Source organism: Epinephelus fuscoguttatus, linkage group LG4 (genome assembly GCF_011397635.1).
Source record: "Epinephelus fuscoguttatus linkage group LG4, E.fuscoguttatus.final_Chr_v1".
Classification (NCBI taxonomy): Eukaryota; Metazoa; Chordata; class Actinopteri; order Perciformes; family Serranidae; genus Epinephelus; species Epinephelus fuscoguttatus.
Window position 1 is genome coordinate 36,322,262 of NC_064755.1, and position 26,954 is coordinate 36,349,215.

At 38.4% G+C, this 26,954-nt stretch overlaps 2 protein-coding genes across 5 annotated transcripts; both read left to right on the forward strand.

The window, feature by feature from the left end:
* The first annotated feature begins 902 nt into the window (after positions 1-902).
* LOC125887279 (mannose-binding protein C-like) lies at positions 903-17,220 on the forward strand. Of its 4 annotated transcripts, XM_049573975.1 has the most exons (9): positions 1,870-1,968; positions 5,456-5,723; positions 7,575-7,643; positions 8,480-8,542; positions 10,697-10,712; positions 11,819-11,885; positions 13,317-13,457; positions 14,679-14,741; positions 16,587-17,220. In XM_049573975.1, the coding sequence occupies exons 6-9, from the start codon at positions 11,819-11,821 to the stop codon at positions 16,964-16,966; spliced, it is 651 nt and encodes a 216-aa protein (XP_049429932.1). In that variant the 5' UTR covers positions 1,870-1,968; positions 5,456-5,723; positions 7,575-7,643; positions 8,480-8,542; positions 10,697-10,712; the 3' UTR covers positions 16,967-17,220. The 4 variants fall into 4 exon arrangements, with proteins under 4 accessions (XP_049429933.1, XP_049429934.1, XP_049429932.1 ...); XM_049573974.1 differs by lacking the exons at positions 1,870-1,968; positions 5,456-5,723 and having other exon boundaries at positions 5,745-7,643; XM_049573976.1 differs by lacking the exons at positions 5,456-5,723; positions 10,697-10,712; positions 11,819-11,885; positions 13,317-13,457; positions 14,679-14,741 and adding an exon at positions 903-1,420 and having other exon boundaries at positions 1,857-1,968.
* On the forward strand, positions 9,653-26,037 carry LOC125887283 (mannose-binding protein C-like). Its single transcript, XM_049573982.1, has 6 exons — positions 9,653-9,781; positions 21,186-21,201; positions 21,854-21,920; positions 23,371-23,547; positions 24,772-24,837; positions 25,397-26,037. Exons 3-6 carry the CDS (start codon positions 21,854-21,856, stop codon positions 25,774-25,776), a joined length of 690 nt encoding a protein of 229 aa, XP_049429939.1. The 5' UTR covers positions 9,653-9,781; positions 21,186-21,201; the 3' UTR covers positions 25,777-26,037.
* The last annotated feature ends 917 nt before the right edge of the window (positions 26,038-26,954 follow it).

Consider the following 26,954-nt stretch of genomic DNA (forward strand, 5'->3'; position numbering starts at 1 on the left):
ACCCAGATTTGCGCCATTTCACTAGAAAAGTGGAGTTGGACTTGCCCTACATGCACTTGACCCTGCACTTCAGAACATGCACTCTAAATCACTTAAATAGGGCCCAGTGACTCAGTAGCAGGGTGGAGAAAGTTTGCGATGGTTCTGATTCAAAAAGGTGGTTAGGGAATTTCTTAAATGGTGTCATTATGTGTATGCTTCAAGCTATTGGGTGTAAGAGTGAGAGCTGTTTTACTGACCCAGCTCCATAAATCACGCGTCTTCAGAGAACATTATGTCTGCTGCATTTGTAAAACTGATGTCTAAGTCGCTGTGTTACTTTATTTTTCAATGCATCTTAATTATTCAAGGTATAACTGATGATTTTTATGAAATTCTGTGATCTCACAATAAATATGCCAGTTATTTGGGACACTTTTCCTGAGCCACACAAATGTGCTAGCCTTGTGCAGTCAGCCCCATGTCCACAGCACACATTATCATTTGGCTTTAGGGGATAAATGCTCTGGCTTGTTTAGATTTCTTTAAACCAACCACAATAATCTAGTGAGGCACAAAGTCCAGAATGGTGCCTTTGCAAAATACTGCCAGAGGGGAAATTGTTTAGGTGGAACCATTGCACGTGAGGAGGTGAGCACTATCATTAAAAAGGCTAATTTGCCACAAAAGAAAATGCAACGGAAAAAAAAACAGTATGAGATGAATGTGGACTGTGACATTCAACTTCTACTGATAAAGAAAGACATATAATTTGATAACAAAGCAGACAATGCCTTATAGCACGTTCCAAATCAACGTCACAACTGGCCATTTGCAGTGTCTACGTTGTTAGTTCAGAGGTTGTAATTGCTGTTTCCTGCAGCTAAGAACATTTGTCAAAACAGTAACAGATAGCAGAAGGAAGGGAGAAAGTCAGCCTAAATATCCTGCAAATGGCAGGTAAAGGCCATAGTCATAGTCCACATCCAGTGAGTCAGACTACTGCTGTGCTAACTCCAGATCTGTGTTTCAAACGTGAGGCAGCAGATATTGCTGAAGTTGTAATAAACATCACAGCCCTCTACACTGAAGTGTGTCCACTGGCAACACTGTGCTGCAACAGGACAAAAAAAGGAAAGAAAAACCACACGAAAAAAAAAGGACAAACAAACAAACAGTGGCCACTAGATGTAACTTCAATTCTGTGAGCATGAGAACTGCATGGAGAAGAAGAAGATACGAGAGTGCACTTGGAGGCAGTTGAGAGACATGACACCCTGACCTGATTATCACAGTTAATCATCTCTCTCTCTCTCTCTCAACATCCGTTCTAAACTCTGGACTGAATTTCTACATACACACTTCACTACTTTCTTTATCACTTTTCTTTAAAAGTAGTGAAGAAGTCGCTCATCCTACACATCAACTCCTCGTTCACACAGTGAGTTCCTTTGCTATTAAATTCATGACAATTCACAGCCTGAAAGTCATTTCTCTGTACGAGTTAGAAACCACAACATGTGGTCTCAACAATGAAAGCTTGTTCAGTTAAGTCTTATTAAAAGCTATAAGCGGGATAGATATGAACACATCTCTGTATCTACAGTAAGAAGGCCAAAGGGCAGCTAAATAATGTTATATCATAATTAATATTTCCCTGGGTCCTGGGTCATTTTTAAATTCTTAGAATGCTGGTTTGGTAGTGGACAAGTGACAGCAAAACTTGAAGCTCAAGACAAGTTAGATTTAAAACTTTATGACTTTTTTAATGCCACTCTGTAGGAAATTTAAGACAAAATCTCATCTACGCTGCTGATCTAATTTTTGTAAAAATAAAAAAAGTGGTTTCAATAATTATTATGTTCTTCATTCTGAAGATGAGGATGATTCTTCTATTCTGCATCCTCTGCCTGATGACTTCTACTGCCCACAATCAGGCTGTAGGTAAATATGGTCCCGGAGGATTTCATGGGGCACCTGGGCCTGCTGGTGGGTAATATAAACTTCCACAATCCCACCGCTCGGAAAACCTTTTCTAACCAAATTGCAGTCATCTTTTGTCTGAATTCTGGCGACCAAGGTACCTTTTAGCCGTTTGTTTTCTGGGAATAACTGACACAATCAGAAACCAGAAACAAGTCGTTTTCTCGTTTTTGGCCAAAAAAAAAAAGAAAAAACGAAATTCAGCTCAATTTCTTGTTTTCTGATCCTACTGCAAAAAACAAATTTACCACTCCATATTTCGTTTCATTGGTAGGCGGGCTCTCAGCGCTCCCTTACTTCTGATTGGCTAACGTGCTCTGTCACTTACATTTGGGCTGTGCCCTTCAAAATAAGGTTACCTCTTGGCCTTTACGCCAGCAGGATGTCTCTGCAGACCCGGAGGCTGCAGACGCACAGACAGGCAATGAAGTAATGCAACAGCGTTCTATTGTATTGCCTGTTAATATGCAGCTGATAGACCATGAAAATGAAAGCTCTATATTAAGTTTTCTTCAGGGTGTACCGTGAACAGTGAAGTCTGTTCTCGGTAAAACTATCAACATGACAGCAAGCACGCCAAAAGTAGTTATTAAAAATGACCAGCAGGTGTCGCACTGCATCAAAGTTGTCATCAAAAATACAAATATGAATGATAGGCCTATGTTGACAGCCAGATGGGAAAAAACAGATGTACATCTATGGAAAGGCATTTACTATAGGCTACTATCAATTAGCGTTAAGCTGTTACTGGACTTTCCCCTCAGTTGTGGTCACATGGAGACATTTGATAATAATTGTGCAGACAGTTTAGAGATTCACACTACCTGCTATGGTGGAGTAAGAAGAACCATCTAGTTTTTATATATATATATATATATATATATATATATATATATTTCGTTTTTTCATTTTTTGGCCAAAAACGAAAAAACGACTTGTTTCTGGTTTCTGATTGTGTCAGTTATTCCCAGAAAACAAACGGTTAAAAGGTACCTTGGTCTCTGGCACCACCCTGCTGGACAGGCAGATGACCTCTCTTACTAATTTCCCAATAGCCTCTGAGGTCACCTTCCTTATACAATTTCTTCATTTCACTTACTGTGTCAGCTGTGATGGCTCACAAGGGACATGATGTTTTACTTGACTTGACTTGACTCAAGTCTTTTACTTGACTTATACTGTCACAAAATAAGGAAGACTGACATTCAAATTTCTGAATACTTTCATAGTCAGGGTACCTTCAGGCAGTTTTTCGTTTTAAACCAAAAAGGAAAAAACGGAAATACCATGGTTTTCCCGTTTTTTCCTTTTTGTTTTTTAGAAAATGGAGCCGTTTTTCCGTTTTTGTTGTCAGAATCAAAAAACGAAAAATGACAAAACAAAATTCAAATAACAGCCTGATTTTGGTTTTTTGCAGATTCATTTTTTTCATTTATTGTTTTGCACAAAAAGTAGAACGGCGGTGACATCAGAGGCGGAAGTAACTTCAAAATAAAAGACAGGACGATAAGATTGCCTATAAATATCCTATAAAACTTTCCAATGTATCTTTTATTTCCACTTACACCTGATGTTTTGCGCATTTTGAAAAGTTGCCTGCCATTGCTGTGAGGAACTTTTTATTCATAAAAGTAGAAATAAAATGTTACGACAGCAAATTTTATGGCTACAGTAAAACTTGTTGTTCAACCATAACGTTGCTGTTCAGAGGGAAATCGTCATGCATATTGTTCCCATGAAGGACGTATAGGGATTCCCTCAAAGGTTGTGTTTTAATATTCATTCGCCAAATTGTTTGCAATAAAGTAATCGAGGATATAATACATTACTGTGCGCCGCGTTGTTTCTGTTAACACTGGTTTTCTCCATAACACATTGTTGTGTCAGTGAAGTGTCAAGCTAATGTTTGTCCTTTTCACCAGCAGATGGCAGTAGGCCTATGGATTTATTTGCTGTCATTGAAAGCCTGGTTTTCTCTTAGTTTCTGTTGGATTATACAGACCTGCAATTCTTCAGGTTATTGATACGGACAATTCAAATTATATGCAGCATTTATTTACTTGTATTCTTTATATTGTTGTATCACATAGGCCTATGCATTGTTGAAAAATACATCCTTTTTTCAAAATAGAATAATCAATGATTAATTTTAATATATACACATATATATATATATATATATATATATATATATATATATCTTTATTTGTGCAGGGAGGAGCTAGCACTAGGAGCTAGCAGCAAGCTTTAAGCAACTACGAGCTAGGATGGTTGAGAGCTTCCTATCCGAAAGAGTTTTTCAGCTTGAGGCCATGACGTATAAATAGCCGCCCTCTACATCTGGCTCATTTGAACGAGATGGTGGAGAAACAGCACAAGTGCACCCGTTACATGCATTCTTTGCAATCAAACACTATAATTCACATGCCTACGTGACTTAAATTAGGGCTTAAAACATCACTATTTACTGCAGCTTACCAGTGAACTAGATATGCAACTTATTGTTAGGATAATCTGTAGCTATTGTTTTTATATTTGTCTGCTGTTGCTGTTGCTTTATGTTTGCTTTTTAAATGCATTTTCTGCAGTTTTTCTTGCTTTTAGCTCTTGTTTTTAATGATCTATTGTTTCTTTAATGATTTATCTTAACGTATTTCCCTTGTAAAGCACACTGAATTGCCTTGTGTATGAATGGTGCTATTGCCTTGCCTTGCCTTACAAAGAGTAACGTTAATGATATTTCATGCAAGACTGTCATGTTGTAATTAAGTTTATTTCATTCACAACCCGTTGCGTTGTTCAGCGGACTGTCGGTGATGTGTGGCTGTTAAATGTGCAGCTGCTCATGTCCAGAACCACACGTGTTGATATAACCGCGCGCGCACACGCTACTGTCATTACCGTCTGTCCTGCATCTCTCTCTGTCTCATTGTGTCATACGGCTTTGATCAGCGAATATAATGAGACTTGGGATGTACCCACAGTAACGCCAGACGCTTTTTTTTTTTTTTTTTTTTTAATTGATTTAAGGACATCAGTTACAAAGCATTCATGTTATGTTTTCAGTTCCATTTCATACCTATAACCATAGTACAATAGTATCTCCATGTGAACCTTAAATATATATTCAATTTTAAACCCAAACTTTCGTGCAGGAGAAAAAAAAAAACAAAACGACGGTGCACAAAAGTTTAAACATAAAATACGCTCAAACATATCGATAGACTCTGGAAAACATTAACTAATAAAGAACACCTGCATTTATCATATTACCTTTCGGAGTTAAGAAACATGTCATCGTAGTATTGTAAGGTTCTGTTGCTTTTTTTGTTTTCCATATTTCTTAGCGATTCCATATACAGGTTTACTTCAGCTAGGAAAACATTTACTTTGGGGAGTGTTTTAGCGAATTTGGCTTTATGGATGTGATATTTTCCTATTAACATAAACAGATTAGTGATATGGTTGACTATGTTGTTCTTTGTCTCGGCAGATGCTATGATGTCTTTAGCAGTGAAATTGACAGGATACCTACTCTTGGCAGAAATTACAGCAGCAATGTTTTCCCATAATTCTAGTGAGTATTGGCGCAGATCTAGCGGTGCCGCCGTCATCAGGAATGGACGTCGCTTCATGTGACGCTTCAGTGGAGAGGACGTCTCATGTCTCTGAACCGACAATGCTCGCTCATCGCTCCGAGCGCTAGCTCCTCGCATTTTTTCCTAGGTGGGAGGAGCTAGACAGCTAGCAAAGTCGGCTAGGTAAGATAACTAGCAGTAATTTAAGAGACTTAGGATGGACCCATAGTCTCTGCTTGTGAGCAATGCATCCTGGTACATGTAGGCACCGCTGGCATGGCTTTGCGAGCAGGAGAACTCACATGACTACATTTACCATCAACACTGACTGGACATCCACATTAAAGGTGGCAAGCACTTTCACATTCTGTCTGAACCCAGTCATGAGTCAGAGTATCCCCGCAAAATACACACACATAAGCACACACTTTCCAACAACCCCCGACTACTGAAATGAATCTGGTGCCTGTGATGCAAATTAAAGTCAGGCACAGACTACAGGAGTTTAAAAACTAATTTTGATATCGGGTTGCATCGTTCATTCACAAATGTTCGTCTCTATGATTTCAAACATTCACACACTACAAGACTTGAAAATAATGGCGCATGACACACTACAGGATGTTTTTAAGATTGCCATGCCAGAAAGAGCATGAATGCACCACCTCAGGTGATCTCATGGGGAAGCAGATGTAAACAAAATGGAGACTGGCATGGTGCAACAACACACTGTAATGTTAACAATGCTTTGAGGTGAGAAAAACAAACGCAGAAGACCAAAATAGTCTGCATGAGAAAAACATCTATAAAAAGTCTACTCTTCAGCGAAAACTGGAGGTAAAACTTTAACCGTCAGTTTAAATATCCGTCAACAGTAGTAAAGTTAGCCTCAAGAGCTAGAGTGTTTACCCTTGCTTGGCAACATCGTCAGCTGCTCCATACTGATGTAATCATAAAAGTTATTATACAGATTTATAATTATCGATCTGTGAGCAGCTTGGGAGGTTTAAGACTGGATCTGTTAAACTGTGACAGAAAAAAAGTGAAAAACCTAGAATTACTACCCCACGGTTTTATGCCTCTGTGCACCAGTTAAGTTTCTCTTACAGTTTACACCCATGTCTAAGAAAACATAGATGCTTTACACACAGAACTATACAATCAGCACAGTTTCAAGGTGGGCACGCAAAATTAGAGTCACCACTTCAGTATCTGACCAAATGTTTCATGATTATTATTATTTTATCCTATTTGACATTTGTGTTAAGTTGTGTCATAATTAGCATATAAATCCTTGACTTATGGCTAAAAACATATTTTGTGAGGTCACAGTGACCTTGACCTTTAACGACAAAATTCTAATCAGTTTATTCTTCATTCCAAGTGAACATTTGTGCCAGATTTGAAGAAATTCTCTCAAAGTATTCTTGTGATATCACACTGACAAGAATGAGACAGATGAGGTCACACTGATCTTGAACCCTGACCTATGACCACCAAAATCTAATCAGATCATTGTTGAGTCTACGTGAACCTTTGTGCCTAATTTGAAGAAATTCCTACAAGCAGTTCTTGAAATATCCTGTTCCAGAATGAGGTGGATGTAAGGTCATGCAGACATCAACCTTTGACCCCTGACCACCAAAATCTAATCAGATGATTGTTGAGTCTCAGTGGACCTCTGTACCAAATATGAAGAAATTCCCTGTAGGCGTCCTTGAGATACTATGTTCACAAGAATGAGACAGATATGGTTACAGTGACCTTGACGTTTGACCTACGACCGCGAAAAACGAATCAGTAAATCATTCAGTCCAACTGGACATTTGTGCCAAATTTGAAGAAACTCCCTTGAGGTGTTCTTAAGAAATCGCTTAACATGGGTGGGACAGACGGACAACCCGAACACATAATGCCTCTGGCCACGGCTATCACCGGTGCAGAGTGTTTCCTTTTTCAGTTCAAGTTTTGTTTTCAATGCCAAAACTTAATATCACTGTTCAAGTTCCATACCTTCCCTGCTCTTCCCAACAGGACCACTTGCATCATATGGATTTCCTGGACCACGTGGACCACCTGGACCTGCTGCATTCTGTGGACGAGGTTTAATATTTTATATATTTCAAAGAGCATAGACACTGTTAATTGTATCAAATCATTTTCATCAACTGAGTAACTGCTGTTTGTCATTTAATAAAATGTAGGATGCAGCAGTTGTATGCAGCATAGTTGAGGCTATGTCTGAGTGATATTTTTTCAACTCTTTTAAGCTCTGAGCCCATAATTTCTAAGTCTTACACACAATGCAATTTAAAAGGGTCGATCTCACTCAGCAGGATCAGTGTACTCATCAAGATAAGAACAACATAACCTGTGACAACGGTTTCATGTCTGAGAAATTAACTGGTAATGTAATCAGGATAATCTAGGCTTGAGATTTCAGATGTTTACCAGAAAGCTTGTGTTACAAACTGGGCATGAAATTGGAAAGATGTGGGTGATGTCCATGCAGAGAGAGTCTAATGAAAGATGCCACTGACTTGTCCAGTATTTTTGGAGATTTTGGCACATCTGCATTGGCTTTATTCTTCAGCCTTGGAGGTTGCCACTTGGTTTTAACTAATGCTTACTTTTATTGATGAATAATCTGTCTGTGTTTTTTTTTGTAATTTTGTTAGTTTAAATCAATTAATTATTCAAACTACATTTAGTCTGAGACACTTTGGTCTCGGTGCATACATGTGAGAAAAGAGTGAAAATTGAGCCAGTTCTGGTTTACTCAACATTCAGCGTATTCAGAGAAGGAAAAAAAAGACAAATTAACTTGTGCAAGAAGTGAAGATGAAACTTTTCATTTGCAGAAGGTGCACATGTGACAGTGTGGACTCAGATCCAACTTACTACCTGTTTGGTAACTGAACTTAATCTGCTTCATCCAGATAATTTTGGCCCTATTATGGAGGAACTTGAAACCTTAAAGAGCCTTGTGAAGTCCAAGCTGAGTAAGTATCCTATTCAATCATTACAAAGAAGTGTTGCAAGAAATGAGAATATGTGGAAAGAGATTGGTGATAGTTGTTCAAGAGACACTGCTTTGTTTGATTTCTAGGGCTGTAGTCAACCAAAGAAAATCTTGGTCGACTAAAGTCACGCATAAACTTCAACTAATCGATCAGTCGTGGGCAAAAAAAAAATCTGCACATTATTTTTACTTCTGCGGTGGTGTGTCTGTGTTACTCTGCAGTTACACCTCCAAAACACTAGTCAGCTGTGGAGGACTGTGTTAAGTACTGTAAAGTTTAGTTCAAATCAAACTTTATTTATATAGTTGATTCAAAACACACATTAAGTATGGCTTAATAGAGACAATTTCAAACAAGTCCGGAGATTGGCTTCACTATATATCGTAGAACTGACAGACAAACACTTGTCTTTATCTGGACACACTTTGCCCACCAATACAACATGCTAACGTTATTAGCACAAGTGTGCACAAACGTGGCCCATCGACATTATCTGGTTTTAATATTTGGCCCAGTTGAAACTGTATTTGAATAGCCCTGACCTAAAGATTGTGTTGTTGCTGTTATTTTTGTGATGTTCTGACATCTTTTTTTTTTAAGCAATATGCCTGTAATTTCTTTTTCTCTCTCTTCATCGAAAATAGCTTGCATGCTTGATTAACATGCAGTTGACAGACAGTGTTGATATTGACATTGGTATCAGTTGACAAGATATGTTTATAAATGGCAGTGGCAAGGCTCACTGTACCTTGCACGTTTAAAATAACAACATGAATATACGAACCTGTGTATTGAATGCACAACAACAAGGTACGTTTATACATGGTACTAGGCCCAGGTTAATATAAAACACAAATTAATATACAATATGTATAGGAGAGGGTCCCTGCTCCATCTCTCCATCAGTTTGGGGGTCCATGGCCTGAAAAACACTGAAGACCTCTGCTCTAGGCCATTATGCAACTTTGTAACAAAATGAGTCCCTGATTCGGATCGAACTCTTTAGCTCATTTTTGACAACGCTCTGCCACCAAGATATGTGACCACACTTGCAGGCGGTTGAGAGATATGACACCCTGATCTGATTATCATAGTTAATCATCTCTCTCTCAACATCCGTTATAAACTCTGGACTGAATTTCTACATACACTCTTCACTACTTTCTTTAATAGCAGTGAAGAAGTAGCTCATCCTGCGCATCACTCCTCGTTCACACAGTGAGTTCCTTTGTTCTTATTGCTATTAAAGTCATGACAATTCACCAACCTAAAAGTCATTTCTCTGTACGAGTTAGAAACCATAACATGTGGTCTCAACAATGAAAGCTTGTTCAGTTAAGTCTTATTAAAAGCTATAAGCAGGATAGATATGAACACATCTCTGTATCTACAGAAGGAAGGTCAAAAGACAGCCAAATAATGTTATATCATAATTAATATTTCCCTGGGTCCTGGGTCATTTTTAAATTCTTAGAACGCTGGTTTGTGCAACAATGGTAGTGGACAAGTGACAGCAAAACATGTTCAGATTTCCATCTTTTAGCCCAGGGTTCCTGCAGCTCAAGACAAGTTAGATTTGAAACTTTATGGCTTTTTTAATGCCACTCAGTATGAAATTTCAGGCCAATTTTGCAATAACCAAAACTGAAGGAAAAACAAAACAAAAACAAATTTGCCCAAATATTTATTGTTAGGTATATCATCAGTTTTTGATCAAGCTAAAATGGTAGATGATCAACTTTAAATACTGAAAACTAATCATAATTTTCTAAAGTAGAACACATGAAAACTATGAACAGATCATCAAAAAGATAGTATTTGGTTTGCCTTGGAAAAAAAAAAAAAATCTTGTTTGTTTGTCCTTTGAATGGATGTGGTAAATGTATTTGCGTATTTGTTCCTCCATCCTGATCTGCCTGATATTAATGTGAAAGGGCATCTGGTAAATTATCTAAAAAGGTTATTAAAAATAATTTGTGATATCCTACTTTTCATGTACCAATTAAGGTCTTATTCTTAGACTAATGATTCCATTGACTTTTAAGACTTTTGAAGGATCCATAGGAACTTGGTTTTAACAACAGTCTGGTCTCCCAAGCTTTAACTCTGCTTCTTTTTTTCTTTTTATTTCAGAGCTGAATCGCTGAAGGTATTGTAATTTTTTTTATCCCAGACTTCCCCCCACCAGCTTCTACAAGACAAATTAGTTGCACTTAAAAGTCCTTTCCGTGTGTTTAAGGCTGTGAGAGCCAAAACCTGTATCAAATTTATGACATGTTCACTGTTAACTAGTTGATTTCTAATTACACTAAAAAACAAGCACAAGAAGACTTTCTTTCAAAAGTACTCACTGGCAGGACGAGAATAGAAAGAGGAAAAAAACTTAAGAAGAGTAGATGATGAGAAACTGGTGTGACTGAGGATAAGAGAGGATGCTTGGAGATGGATAAAGAGATATGAGATGAAGGAAAAGTTCACCCCAAAATCAAAAGCACATTTTTTTCCCCTCCATTTTGTCAGTCTGGATTGTTTTGGTGTGAGTTGCCGTGTTTTGTCTGATGCCATGTCTGCCTTCACTCTAGTTTTTGATGCTTTGAGCAACATAAGCAGCCACCTAGTTCCATTATATTCCAGGGGAGGCAGAAATCTCTACAGCTGATATATTCAACACTTGGCAACTCAAAACAAAACAATCTAGATTTTTGGGGTGAACTGTACTTCTGAGGGAAGGTGGTAAAAGGAGTTAAGTGAGAGAAGGGTTAAAAGGAGACAAAGAGATAAAGGGAGGTAAGTGAGCCCTTGAATCAGATTGTAATTTTATACTGATTTTAAATGTGTCAATAGCCCCCAAATGTAGTTAAAATACACTGCGATTACACTTCAGACTGTGGTAATTATGGTTTTAGTTCCACATTGATTTCATAACGCAATCATAGCCCCGAGCAGTGCGACAACCACAGACACAGGCCGCTACAGAATGACACATGGAGGCGTTTTTACTCTAGATGAAACTTCAAGTTGAGTTGTGGTAATGAAATCACAGACACCCGATTCATCCTCCTCTCCAAAGATTTACTGTCATTATCCAAGTTAGTAGATGAACCTGTTAGAAAAGTATCATGTCAGTATTATCACAGTTATGTTTAATATTTACCGAATCTACCTACCACAAAATCTCACCTTCTCTGCTGATCTAATTTTTGTGACAATAAAGAAATTGTGGTTCCAATAATTATTATGTTCTTCATTCTGAAGATGAGGATGATTCTTCTACTCTGCATCCTCTGCCTGATGACTTCTACTGCCCACAATCAGGCTGCAGGTAAATATGGTCCCCGAATCCCGCATGACACACTACAGGATGTTTTTATGATTACCATGCCAGAAAGAGCATGAATGCACCATCTCGGGTGATCTCATGGGGAAGCAGATGTAAACAAAATGGAGACTGGTGTGGTGCAACAACACGCTGCAAAGTTAACAATGCTTTGAGGTGAGAAAAACAAAAGCAGAAGACCAAAACAGTCTGCATGAGAAAAACATCTATACAAAGTCTACTCTTCAGAAAAAACTGGAGGTAAAACTTTAACCATCGGTTTAAATATCTGTCAACAGTAGTAAAGTTAGCCTCAAGAGCTAGAGTGTTTACCCTTGCTTGGCAACATCGTCAGCTGCTCCATACTGATGTAATCATAAAAGTTATTATACAGATTTATAATTATCGGTCTGTGAGCAGCTTGGGAGGTTTAAGACTGGATCTGTTAAACTGTGACAGAAAAAAAGTGAAAAAACTAGAATTACTACCCCACGGTTTTATGCCTCTGTGCACCAGTTAAGTTTCTCTTACAGTTTACATCCATGTCTGAGAAAACATAGATGCTTCACACACAGAACTATACAATCAGCACAGTTTCAAGGTGGGCATGCAAAATTAGAGTCACCACTTCAGTATCTGACCAAATGTTTCATGATTATTATTATTTTATCCTATTTGACATTTGTGTTAAGTTTTGTCATAATTAACATATAAATCCTTGACTTATGGCTAAAAACATTTTGTGAGGTCACAGTGACCTTGACCTTTAACGACAAAATTCTAATCAGTTTATTCTTCATTCCAAGTGAACATTTGTGCCAGATTTGAAGAAATTCTCTCAAAGTATTCTTGTGATATCACGCTGACAAGAATGAGACAGATGAGGTCACATTGATCTTGAACCCTGACCTATGACCACCAAAATCTAATCAGATCATTGTTGAGTCTACGTGAACCTTTGTGCCTAATTTGAAGAAATTCCTACAAGCAGTTCTTGAAATATCCTGTTCCAGAATGCAGACATCAACCTTTGACCCCTGACCACCAAAATCTAATCAGATGATTGTTGAGTCTCAGTGGACCTCTGTACCAAATATGAAGAAATTCCCCACAGGCATCCTTGAGATACTATGTTCACAAGAATGAGACAGATATGGTTACAGTGACCTTGACGTTTGACCTACGACCACCAAAAACTAATCAGTAAATCACTCAGTCCAACTGGACAATTGTGCCAAATTTGAAGAAACTCCCTTGAGGTGTTCTTAAGAAATCACTTAACATGGGTGGGACAGACGGACAACCCGAACACATAATGCCTCTGGCCACGGCTATCACCGGTGCAGAGTGTTTCCTTTTTCAGTTCAAGTTTTGTTTTCAATGCCAAAACTTACTATCACTGTTCTAGCTCCATACCTTCCCTGCTCTTCCCAACAGGAGTTCCTGGACCACCTGGACCATCTGGACCTGCTGGACCTGCTGGACCACGTGGATTTCCTGGAGAACGTGGAGCTCCTGGACCACGTGGAATGACTGGATTTCCTGGACCACCTGGACCCGCTGCATTCTGTGGACAAGGTTTAATATTTTATATATTTTAAAGGATATATACTGTTTATTGTATCAAATTATTTTCACTAACTGAGTAACTGCTGTTTGTCATTTAATAAAATGTAGGATGCAGCAGTTGTACAACCTGAGCAAGGTTCAGTCTTCACTGATACACAAAGAAATCTCAATACACACAGACTCACTCATTGTTTAGGAGATGTCAATAGATACACTAGGAGTGGACACATACACCGCGTCCAAGTTCACTATAATACTAACTCTTTTTTTTTAAAGGTATTTATTTTTGTTGAGGCTATGTCTGAGTGATATTTTTTCAACTCTTTTAAGCTCTGAGCCCATAATTTCTAAGTCTTACACACAATGCAATTTAAAAGGGTCGATCTCACTCAGCAGGATCAGTGTACTCATCAAGGTAAGAACAACATCACCTGTGACAATGGTTTCATGTCTGAGAAAATAACTGGTAATGTAATCAGGATAATCTAGGCTTGAGATTTCAGATGTTTACCAGAAAGCTTGTGTTACAAACTGGGCATGAAATTGGAAAGATGTGGGTGATGTCCATGCAGAGAGAGTCTAATGAAAGATGCCACTGACTTGTCCAGTATTTTTGGAGTTTAACCTGTACTGGGACTAAAACTTGTGGTCTCATAGACTGTAGCAACACCTTGCCGACAGCCTGTTAGTCGAGTGGCCCTGCCCTAAAATATGCATAACTTCCAAACCGTTTTTTGTACCAGGCTGTTGACATGTTTATTACTGCTGTACAGTTGAGCATTTTAACACGCGAGTCTGTGGGGATTTCCCCTGTTTTGGAATCACCCTCAAGTGGCCAGTCAAGGAACTGCAGATTTTGGCACATCTGCATTGGCTTTATTCTTCAGCCTTGGAGGTTGCCACTTGGTTTTAACTAATGCTTACTTTTATTGATGAATAATTTGTCCATGTTTTTTGTAATTTTGGTAGTTTAAATCAATTAATTATTCAAACTACATTTATTCTGAAAAACTTTGGTCTCGGTGCATACATGAGAGAAAAGAGTGAAAATTGAGCCAGTTCTGGTTTACTCAACATTCAGCGTATTCAGAGAAGGAAAAAAAAGACAAATTAACTTGTGCAAGAAGTGAAGATGAAACTTTTCATTTGCAGAAGGTGCACATGTGACAGTGTGGACTCAGATCCAACTTACTACCTGTTTGGTAACTGAACTTAATCTGCTTCATCCAGATAATTTTGGCCCTATTATGGAGGAACTTGAAACCTTAAAGAGCCTTGTGAAGTCCAAGCTGAGTAAGTATCCTATTCAATCATTACAAAGAAGTGTTGCAAGAAATGAGAATATGTGGAAAGAGATTGGTGATAGTTGTTCAAGAGACACTGCTTTGTTTGATTTCTAGGGCTGTAGTCAACCAAAGAAAATCTTGGTCGACTAAAGTCACGCATAATCTTCAACTAATCGATTAGTCGTGGGCAAAAAAAAAATCTGCACATTATTTTTACTTCTGCGGTGGTGTCTGTGTTACTCTGCAGTTACACCTCCAAAACACTAGTCAGCTGTGGAGGACTGTGTTAAGTACTGTAAAGTTTAGCTCAAATCAAACTTTATTTATATAGTTGATTCAAAACACACATTAAATATGGCTTAATAGAGACAATTTCAAACACAAGTCCGCAAATTGGCTTCACTATATATCGTAGAACTGACAGACAAACACTTGTCTTTATCTGGACACACTTTCCCCACCAATACAACATGCTAACGTTATTAGCACAAGTCTATGGCATTTTACATTGTATAAACTAGCCTAGCATCTAGCAATCTTTTCCTCTTCTCATATAAAGCCAGGGACAACAGCAGCATTTAACAAAGGTAACGGTACATAATTTGGCTCCATTACAGCTCACAACATTCACCAACAAAACAACCGTCTTATACTAAACACGTTTGCCAAGCAAATGCAACGTTATTAGTACAAGTCTATGGCATTGTACATGGTATAAATAAGGAGCGGAGATTTCCTCTGCTCATATGAAGCCAGGTTAAATCCCGAAGTATATCCCTGAAGGATAAATTACACACAAGACTTAAAATGCTATTTTAGTGGAGGCTTTACTGTCTTCGCAATTTATTGTTTCTTATCTGTGAAGTACAAGTAAATACAAGCTTTGTTTCCACTGAGGGAAATGGTTTCAGCTTACAGAAACAGACAGGAGGTCTGCGTCCAGTGTTGCCAGATCTCGCGAGACAAATAAGCAACCAGGCCTGTGAAAACAGGCCCAAAACAAGCGACTTTTTCCTATGGAGCCCAAATAAGCAACTATGCTTTAGAAACAAGCCCAAAAAAACGCGACCTGCGACTACCAATATTTGGAAGCGACTTTACAGAAAAACAAGCCCAAAGTTGCTTGTAATAAGCGGACGTGGCAACACTGTCTGCGTCACCGCAACGCTGAGCATGAGGGTGGGCGAATCCAACTCTGGGTCAACAATTTTCACAGGTAACTTAGTCTGTCCCCCCGCCGCAGGAAATAATGGATTAATCCTGGAAAGCTGTTGATGTAGCACTTTTCTGCTCCTGAAAGGAACACGCGATTATTCAACTAATGAGAATTTGGTCGGACAAGAGCATATCAACCAAATAATCGACTAGTCGATCAGGAAACTACAACCCTATTGATTTCTTGTTGAAATAAGTTGTGTTCATGCTAATGTTGTGCTTTTAATATTGCGTCAGTATTTTGTTTTAAATGTATCTTTTATTCAGGGAGGATGTTGTCTGAGAAAGGAGCAATGAGAAATATTTTTAGTGAAATGCTGCAATATTTCCTCAATTTTAATGTATTTACATACAAACTGCATCATTATTGTGGAGGGGGGGAAACTGCAGATATTTCAACATGTTTTTCTTTTGAACATCAAAGCCAGAAAAAAGACTGTTTTTCACCTGTGTATGAGGCTAAAAGAGAGTCTGATATTTTAATGTCAGAGGAACAAACGTGAAATAAATGTGTTATGCAAAGACATCTGAGCAGAGCTCAAGGGCCAACATGACAACACAGTTTTGAGTGTAGAAAGTGTGTTATCACTGCTTCATTTATTCCTGATGTGTTGCATATTGTTCTCTTTATTTTCAGCTATAAACTACGACTTTGTCCGCAGCGTTGGTCAGAAATACTTTGTGTCCAACAAGGAGATGGGCTCGTTCTCCAGGGCCGTTGAGTTCTGCTCCCAACGAGGCTTAGAGCTGGCTTTGCCCCAGAACGAGGAAGAGAACAACATACTGACTCAAGTGTTTGTGGAAAGTAACGAGAATGCCTGGATCAACGTCAACAATAAAGCAGTGGGGAATTCTGAGGCTGATATGAAAAACCAACATCTGGTCTTTACCAAATGGGGAGAAGGGCAGCCAGACAAGTCCATCCAGGATACAGGCTGCACTATGCTGTCAGAAAATGGTGTCTGGAAAGTGACACCTGAATGCTCTCTGAATGCTTACATCATTTGTCAGATATAGAAAGTTCTTGTATCCAAGATGAGAAACAATTGCTCCTAGAAATAATAACTTTCACATGTTGAATTTCCCCAAAACGATTATCTCAGATCCTTGTCACTACTACAGACATGTATAATTGCATCATTAGCACTGCATTATTTCTGCTGCAAAGATGTATTCCTATATATAAAGGAGTTAAAGCAACAATATGATATATGTATAGAAACAATGGTTAATTCTGAAGGCATTCAGTGTGTCACAATAAAGTGTACGGCAATGAAATAGTCTCATTTCATTCATTTCAAGACTCCTGGCAAATTATTTGCATTTTAACAAGATTGGTAACATGATAATCTGGACATTGAGTATAAGTAAAGCAGCTGGCATCTAAGAAGCACTAAAAGTAGAGTCAATGACAGATGAATTGGGAAAGATCTTATAGATGACACATAGAACTCTTGTTGGATTCTGAGTATAAGGGTACATTTTGTTTCAGAGCTGAGAACACTACAACAGAACAAAGCTCATTCACGAATAAAAAAGGAAACAAGCATTCTCTGGGACAACAAAGGCTCCCATTCACTGTCTACAGAGCAGCTCCAGACTTTATACCCTATGACATCACAAGTTTGAGTCTCACTTCTCTGGTTTCTGGCTTTAAGAGACAGCAACTCATATTCACAAATATTGATTAAACTTTCCTTGGCCATAGAAATAATATATTAAAATTCTTAATTCAGGTGGTGTTCCCCTTTAATATGATACATCTGTGACCAGTACCAGCACAAAGATGGTTATATTCAGGAGATCCTTTTGTTAATTTGAACTAAAAATGCCTCATTATCATTCACTGCTTTATTTTTGTTGTTCCTATCTTAAAATCTCAGTGGGCCCTCTGTATATCAGAACTCAGATGGATTACAAAACTAAAACTAAACTCTGAAAACATCATCATCTGCAGTGGGCTGAAATAATGAATTCTTTCAATCTACAATCACAGAATTAAGTGAGATATTTCCAGCACTGATGATTTAACAATCATAAGTAAAGGTGGGAGTCACAGAGTCACTCACAATACAATTATTTAACAATACACTTCCCACAATAGCGAAAGTATAACGACACAGCAATTCTGCAATACTTGATACATTGCAAGACAATCATCTACAAGACATTACCACATCTGTGTAACTAAAGACAAAATACTCCTAAAAAGGCAGGCGCACACACACACACACACACACACACACACGTACAATTATGAGGGTCAGTGCCTTCCTCCATGACAGCTTCTTTTTCATTACTACATAATCGCTTTCCCCTGGCTTTTAAAAGGAATAGGAGATGACACTGGTCAGTTGAGTTCATGCATGTCCAAAATACACCTATGATTAACTGAGGGACTAAATACGACCCCTTTGTCCCTTACGTCTTAGGGTGCTTTTACACCTGCACTGTCTGGTTCGGTTCGATCGAACTCAACTTCGTTTGCCCCCTAAGTGCAGTTCATTTGGGCAGGTGTGAACACAGCAATAACACTCACTTCTTGAAGAGGCGGTCTCAGTCTGGTTACAAACAAAATTTGTGGTGAGAAAGTGCTCCGACCTGGATCTGAACCAACTGCAGTCACATGACACATTGTTTGGGTTAAACATGAGCATGTTACAGTCCTGGAGGATTATTAATGTGCACCTCCTCCTGTACTGCCTTAATGTGCACATTCAGCACATCCAATGCATCAAAACATTGTTTTCTAGTTGGAGCCGCGCCTCGTTTTCAAACTGTATGGTTTGACTAAAATGAACAATGACAGCAATATAGTCCACGATGAGCAGCGCTAAAATCAACCTGCGTAGTTGTCCCTCCATTGTGACATTAGAAAGTGTCACATTTATCTTGCAAGTGTACTCTTCTTCAATGTTTTGATTACTTCCTGGATTTTTCCTGCATGGAAATTCTGACCAATCAAGAGCAGCTTTCTCTCGCAAGGCATTTGATCTGGTCTGCTTGCAAATGCTGCTGTGAGAACACAAACCAACTCTAGGCAATAATACAACTTTGTAACAAAATGAGTCCCTGATTCAGACCAAAGCAAGACAACTCGAGGTCTAAAAGCATGCTTACGTTGCACCCAGATTTGTGCCATTTCACTAGAAAAGTGGAGTTGGACTTGCCCGAAATGCACTTGCATCCTGCACTTCAGAACATGCACTCTAAATCACTTAAATAGTGTTACTTTATTTTGCAATGCATCTTAATTATTCAAGGTATAACTGATGTTTTATGAAATTCTGTGATCTCACAATAAATATGCCAGTTATTTGAGACATTTTTCCTGAGCCACACAAATGTGCTAGCCTTGTGCAGTCAGCCCCATGTCCACAGCACACATTATCATTGGGCTTTAGGGGATAAATGCTCTGGCTTGTTTAGATTTCTGTAAACCAACCACAATTGTCTAGTGAGGCACAAAGTCCAGAATGGTGCCTCTGCAAAATACTGCCAGAGGGGAAATTGTTTTGGTGGAACATTTGCACGTGAGGAGGTGAGCACTATCGTTAAAAAGAAAATGCAACAGAAAAAAAACAGTATCAGATGAATGTGGACTGTGACATTCAACTTCTACTGATAAAGAAAGACACATAATTTGATAACAAAGCAGACATGCCTTATAGCACGTTCCAAATCAACGTCACAACTGGCCATTTTCAGTGTCTACGTTGGTAGCTCAGAGGTTGTAATTGCTGTTTCCTGTAGCTAAGAACATTTGTCAAAACAGTAACAGATAGCAGAAGGAAGGGAGAAAGTCAGCCTAAATATCCTGCAAATGGCAGGTAAAGGCCATAGTCATAGTCCACATCCAGTGAGTCAGACTACTGCTGTGCTAACTCCAGATCTGTGTTTCAAACGTGAGGCAGCAGATATTGCTGAAGTTGTAATAAACATCACAGCCCTCTACACTGAAGTGTGTCCACTGGCAACGCTCTGCTGCAACAGGACAAAAAAAAAAAAAAAACACTAAAAAAAAGGACAAACAAACAAACAGTGGCCACTAGATGTAACTTCAATTCTGTGAGTATGAGGACTGCATGGAGAGGAAGAAGATACAAGAGTGCACGTGGAGGCAGTTGAGAGACATGACACCCTGACCTGATTATCACAGTTAATCATCTCTCTCTCTCTCAACATCCGTTCTAAACTCTGGACTGAATTTCTACATACACACTTCACTACTTTCTTTATCACTTTTCTTTAAAAGTAGTGAAGAAGTAGCTCATCCTGCACATCAACTCCTCGTTCACACAGTGAGTTCCTTTTCTATTAAATTCATGACAATTCACAGCCTGAAAGTCATTTCTCTGTACGAGTTAGAAACCACAACATGTGGGCTCAACAATGAAAGCTTGTTCAGTTAAGTCTTATTAAAAGCTATAATCTCTGTATCTACAGTAAGAAGGCCAAAGGGCAGCCAAATAATGTTATATCATAATTAATATTTCCCTGGGTCCTGGGTCATTTTTTAAATTCTTAGAATGTTGGTTTGTGCAAAAATGGTAGTGGACAAGTGACAGCAAAACATGTTCAGGTTTCCATCTTTTAGCCCAGGGTTCCTGCAGCTCAAGACAAGTTAGATTTAAAACTTTATGGCTTTTTTAATGCCACTCAGTATGAAATTTCAGGCCAATTTTGCAATAACCAAAACTGAAGGAAAAAACAAAACAAAAACAAATTTGCCCAAATATTTATTGTTCGGTATATCATCAGTTTTTGGTCAAGCTAAAATGGTAGATGATCAACTTCAAATACTGAAAAATAATCATAATTTTCTAAAGTAGAACACATGAAAACTATGAACAGATCATCAAAAAGATAGTATTTGGTTTGACTTTAAAAAAAAAAGATCTTGTTCATTTGTCCTTTGAATGGATGTGGTAAATGTATTTGCGTATTTGTTCCTCCATCCTGATCTGCCTGATATTAATGTGAAAGGGCATCTGGTAAATTATCTAAGAAAAAAAAAAAAAAAAAAGATCTTGCCAAGTTATTTGATATCTTAAAATGCAAAGTTATTAAAAATAATTGGTGATATCCTACTTTTCATGTACCAATTAAGGTCTTATTCTTAGACTAATGATTCCATTGACTTTCAAGACTTTTGAAGGATCCATAGGAACCCGGCTTTAATGACAGTCTGGCCTCCCAAGCTTTAACTCTGCCTCTTTTTTTCTTTTTATTTCAGCACGGAATCGCAGAAGGTATTGTAACTGTTTCTGTCACTGTTACCTAGTTGATTTCTAATTATACTCAAAAAAAAAAACAAAGGAAGACTTTCTTTCAATAAAGAGGAAAAAACTAAAAGAGGAGTAGATGATGAGAAACTGGTGTGACTGAGGATAAGAGAGGATGCTTGGAGATGGATAAAGAGAGATATGAGATGAAGGAAAAGTTCACCCCAAAATCAAAAGTACATTTTTTCCCTCCATTTTGTCAGTCTGGATTGTTTTGGTGTGAGTTGCCGTGTTTTGTCTGAAGCCATGTCTGCCTTCACTCTAGTTTTTGATGCTTTGAGCAACATAAGCAGCCACCTAGTTCCATTATATTCCAGGAGAGGCAGAAATCCCTACAGCTGATATATTCAACGCTTGGCAACTCAAAACAAAACAATCTAGATTTTTGGGGTGAACTGTACCTCTGAGGGAAGGTGGTAAAAGGAGTTAAGTGAGAGAAGGGTTAAAAGGAGACAAAGAGGTACAGGGAGGTAAGTGAGCCCCATGTCAGTATTATCACAGTTATGTTTAATATTTACCTAATCTACCTACCACAAAATCTCACCTTCTCTGCTGATCTAATTTTTGTAACAATAAAGAAATTGTGGTTCCAATAATTATTATGTTCTTCATTCTGAAGATGAGGATGATTCTTCTACTCTGCATCCTCTGCCTGATGACTTCTACTGGCCACAATCAGGCTGCAGGTAAATATGGTCCCGGAGTCCCGCATGACACACTACAGGATGTTTTTATGATTACCATGCCAGAAAGAGCATGAATGCACCACCTCGGGTGATCTCATGGGGAAGCAGATGTAAACAAAATGGAAACTGGTGTGGTGCAACAACACACTGTAATGTTAACAATGCTTTGAGGTGAGAAAAACAAAAGCAGAAGACCAAAATAGTCTGCATGAGAAAAACATCTATAAAAAGTCTACTCTTCAGCGAAAACTGGAGGTAAAACTTTAACCGTCAGTTTAAATATCTGTCAACAGTAGTAAAGTTAGCCTCAAGAGCTAGAGTGTTTACCCTTGCTTGGCAACATCGTCAGCTGCTCCATACTGATGTAATCATAAAAGTTATTATACAGATTTATAATTATCGGTCTGTGAGCAGCTTGGGAGGTTTAAGACTGGATCTGTTAAACTGTGACAGAAAAAGTGAAAAACCTAGAATTACTACCCCACGATTTTATGCCTCTGTGCACCAGTTAAGTTTCTCTTACAGTTTACATCCATGTCTGAGAAAACATAGATGCTTCACACACAGAAGAACTATACAATCAGCACAGTTTCAAGGTGGGCACGCAAAATTAGAGTCACCACTTCAGTATCTGACCAAATGTTTCATTACTATTATTTTATCCTATTTGACATTTGTGTTAAGTTTTGTCATAATTAGCATATAAATCCTTGACTTATGGCTAAAAACATATTTTGTGAGGTCACAGTGACCTTGACCTTTAACGACAAAATTCTAATCAGTTTATTCTTCATTCCAAGTGAACATTTGTGCCAGATTTGAAGAAATTCTCTCAAAGTATTCTTGTGATATCACACTGACAAAAATGAGACAGATGAGGTCACATTGATCTTGAACCCTGACCTATGACCACCAAAATCTAATCAGATCATTGTTGAGTCTACGTGAACCTTTGTGCCTAATTTGAAGAAATTCCTACAAGCAGTTCTTGAAATATCCTGTTCCAGAATGAGGTGGATGTAAGGTCATGCAGACATCAACCTTTGACCCCTGACCACCAAAATCTAATCAGATGATTGTTGAGGCTCAGTGGACCTCTGTACCAAATATGAAGAAATTCCCCACAGGCATCCTTGAGATACTATGTTCACAAGAATGAGACAGATATGGTTACAGTGACCTTGACGTTCGATCCACAAACACCAAAAACTAATCAGTAAATCACTCAGTCCAAGTGGACATTTGTGCCAAATTTGAAGAAACTCCCTTGAGGTGTTCTTAAGAAATCGCTTAACATGGGTGGGACAGACGGACAACCCGGAAACATAATGCCTCTGGCCACGGCTATCACTGGTGCAGAGTGTTTCCTTTTTCAGTTCAAGTTTTGTTTTCAATGCCAAAACTTACTGTCACTGTTCTAGCTCCATACCTTCCCTGCTCTTCCCAACAGGAGCACCTGGAACATATGGACCTCCTGGACCTCCTGGACCACCTGGACCACCTGGATTGGCTGGACCAGTTGGACCTCCTGGAATGACTGGACCACCTGGACCAGCTGGACTATACGGACCTCCTGGAATGACTGGATATACTGGACCATCTGGACCTGCTGCATTCTGTGGACGAGGTTTAATATTTTCTAGATTTTAAAGAGCATATATACTGTTTATTGTATCAAATTATTTTCACTAACTGAGTAACTGCTGTTTGTCATTTAATAAAATGTAGGATGCAGCAGTTGTACAACCTGAGCAAGGTTCAGTCTTCATTGATACACAAAGACATCTCAATACACACAGACTCACTCATAGTTTAGGAGATGTCAATAGATACACTAGGGGTGGACACATACACCGCGTCCAAGTTCACTATAATACTAACTTTTTTTTTAAGGTATTTATTTTTGTTGAGGCTATGTCTGAGTGATATTTTTTCAACTCTTTTAAGCTCTGAGCCCATAATTTCTAAGTCTTACACACAATGCAATTTAAAAGGGTCGATTTCACTCAGCAGGATCAGTGTACTCATCAAGGTAAGAACAACATCACCTGTGACAACGGTTTCATGTCTGAGAAATTAACTGGCAATGTAATCAGGATAATCTAGGCTTGAGATTTCAGATGTTTACCAGAAAGCTTGTGTTACAAACTGGGCATGAAATTGGAAAGATGTGGGTGATGTCCATGCACAGAGAGTCTAATGAAAGATGCCACTGACTTGTCCAGTATTTTTGGAGTTTAACCTGTACTGGGACTAAAACTTGTGGTCTCATAGACTGTAGCAACACCTTGCCGACAGCCTGTTAGTCAAATGGCCCTGCCCTAAAATATGCATAACTTCCAAACCGTTTTTTGTACTAGGCTGTTAACATGTTTATTACTGCTGTACAGTTGAGCATTTTAACACGCGAGTCTGTGGGGATTTCCCCTGTTTTGGAATCAGCCTCAAGTGGCCAGTCAAGGAACTGCAGATTTTGGCACATCTGCACTGGCTTTATTCTTCAGCCTTGGAGGTTGCCACTTGGTTTTAACTAATGCTTACTTTTATTGATGAATAATCTGTCTGTGTTTTTTTTTTTGTAATTTTGTTAGTTTAATCAATTAATTATTCAAACTACATTTAGTCTGAGACACTTTGGTCTCGGTGCATACATGAGAGAAAAGAGTGAAAATTGAGCCAGTTCTGGTTTACTCAACATTCAGCGTATTCAGAGAAGGAAAAAAAAGACAAATTAACTTGTGCAAGAAGTGAAGATGAAACTTTTCATTTGCAGAAGGTGCACATGTGACAGTGTGGACTCAGATCCAACTTACTACCCGTTTGGTAACTGAACTTAATCTGTTTCATCCAGATATCTTTGGCCCTATTATGGAGGAACTTGAAACCTTAAAGAAGAGCCTTGCGAAGGTCAAGCTGAGTAAGTATCCTATTCAATCATTACAAAGGAGTGTTACAAGGAATGAGAACATGTGGAAAGAGATTAGTTATAGTTGTTAATGAGACACTGCTGTGTGTGATTTCTTGTTGAAATAAGTTGTGTTCATGCTAATGTTGTGCTTTTAATATTGCCTCAGTATATTTGTTTCAAATGCATCTTTTATTCAGGGAGGATGTTGTCTGAGAAAGGAGCAATGAGAAATATTTTTCGTGAAATGCTGCAATATTTCCTCAATCTTAATGTATTTACATACAAACTGCATCATTATTGTGGAGGGGGGGAACTGCAGATATTTCAACATGTTTTTCTTTTGAACATCAAAGCCAGAAAAAAGACTGTTTTTCACCTGTGTATGAGGCTAAAAGAGAGTCTGATATTTTAATGTCAGAGCAACAAACGTGTAAAATAAATGTGTTATGCAAAGACATCTGAGCAGAGCTCAAGGGCCAACATGACAACACAGTTTTGAGTGTAGAAAGTGTGTTATCACTGCTTCATTTATTCCTGATGTGTTGCATATTGTTCTCTTTATTTTCAGCTATAAACTACGACTTTGTCCGCAGCGTTGGTCAGAAATACTTTGTGTCCAACAAGGAGATGGGCTCGTTCTCCAGGGCCGTTGAGTTCTGCTCCCAACAAGGCTTAGAGCTGGCTTTGCCCCAGAACGAGGAAGAGAACAACATACTGACTCAAGTGTTTGTGGAAAGTAACGAGAACACCTGGATCAACGTCAGCAATAAAGCAGTGGGGAAGTTTGAGGCTGATATGAAAAACCAACATCTGGCCTTTACCAAATGGGGAGAAGGGCAGCCAGACAAGTCCATCCAGGATACAGGCTGCATTATGCTGTCAGAAAACGGTGTCTGGAAAGTGACACCTGAATGCTCTCTGAATGCTTACATCATTTGTCAGATATAGAAAGTTCTTGTATCCAAGATGAGAAACAGTTGCTCCTAGAAATAATAACTTTCACGTGTTGAATTTCCCCAAAACGATTTTCTCAGATCCTTGTCACTACTACAGACATGTATAATTGCATCATTAGCACTGCATTATTTCTGCTGCAAAGATGTATTCCTATATATAAAGGAGTTAAAGCAACAATATGATATGTGTATAGAAACAATGGTGAATTCTGAAGGCATTCAGTGTGTCACAATAAAGTGTACGGCAATGAAATAGTCTCATTTCATTCATTCAAGACTCCTGGCAAATTATTTGCATTTTAACAAGATTGGCAAAATAACAATCTGGACATTAAGTATAAGTAAAGCAGCTGGCATCTAAGAAGTACTAAAAGTAGAGTCAATGACAGATGAATTGGGAAAGATCTTATAGATGACACATAGAACTCTTGTTGGATTCTGAGTATAAGGGTACATTTTGTTTCAGAGCTGAGAACACTACAATAGAACAAAGCTCATTCACGAATAAAAAAGGAAACAAGCATTCTCTGGGACAACAAAGGCTCCCATTCACTGTCTACAGAGCAGCTCCAGACTTTATACCCTATGACATCACAAGTTTGAGTCTCACTTCTCTGGTTTCTGGCTTTAAGAGACAGCAACTCATATTCACAAATATTGATTGAACTTTCCTTGGCCATAGAAATAATATATTAAAATTCTTAATTCAGGTGGTGTTCCCCTTTAATATGATACATCTGTGACCAGTACCAGCACAAAGATGGTTATATTCAGGAGATCCTTTTGTTAATTTGAACTAAAAATGCCTCATTATCATTCACTGCTTTATTTTTGTTGGTTTTAGCTCTTCCTATCTTAAAATCTCAGTGGGCCCTCTGTATATCAGAACTCAGATGGATTACAAAACTAAAACTAAACTCTGAAAACATCATCATCTGCAGTGGGCTGAAATAATGAATTCTTTCAATCTACAATCACAGAATTAAGTGAGATATTTCCAGCACTGATGATTTAACAATCATAAGTAAAGGTGGGAGTCACAGAGTCACTCACAATACAATTATTTAACAATACACTTCCCACAATAGTGAAAGTATAACGAGACAGCAATTCTGCAATACTTGATACATTGCAAGACAATCATCTACAAGACATTACCACATCTGTGTA

Coding starts and splice junctions, on each gene's coding strand:
- LOC125887279 (XM_049573975.1), top strand. CDS start 11,819: ATGAGGATGATTCTTCTACTCTGCATCCTCTGCCTGATGACTTCTACT. Junction 11,886..13,316: donor TGCCCACAATCAGGCTGCAG/GTAAATATGGTC, acceptor TCTTCCCAACAG/GAGTTCCTGGACCACCTGGA. Junction 13,458..14,678: donor CGCTGCATTCTGTGGACAAG/GTTTAATATTTT, acceptor TGCTTCATCCAG/ATAATTTTGGCCCTATTATG.
- LOC125887283 (XM_049573982.1), top strand. CDS start 21,854: ATGAGGATGATTCTTCTACTCTGCATCCTCTGCCTGATGACTTCTACT. Junction 23,548..24,771: donor TGCTGCATTCTGTGGACGAG/GTTTAATATTTT, acceptor TGTTTCATCCAG/ATATCTTTGGCCCTATTATG. Junction 24,838..25,396: donor CCTTGCGAAGGTCAAGCTGA/GTAAGTATCCTA, acceptor CTTTATTTTCAG/CTATAAACTACGACTTTGTC.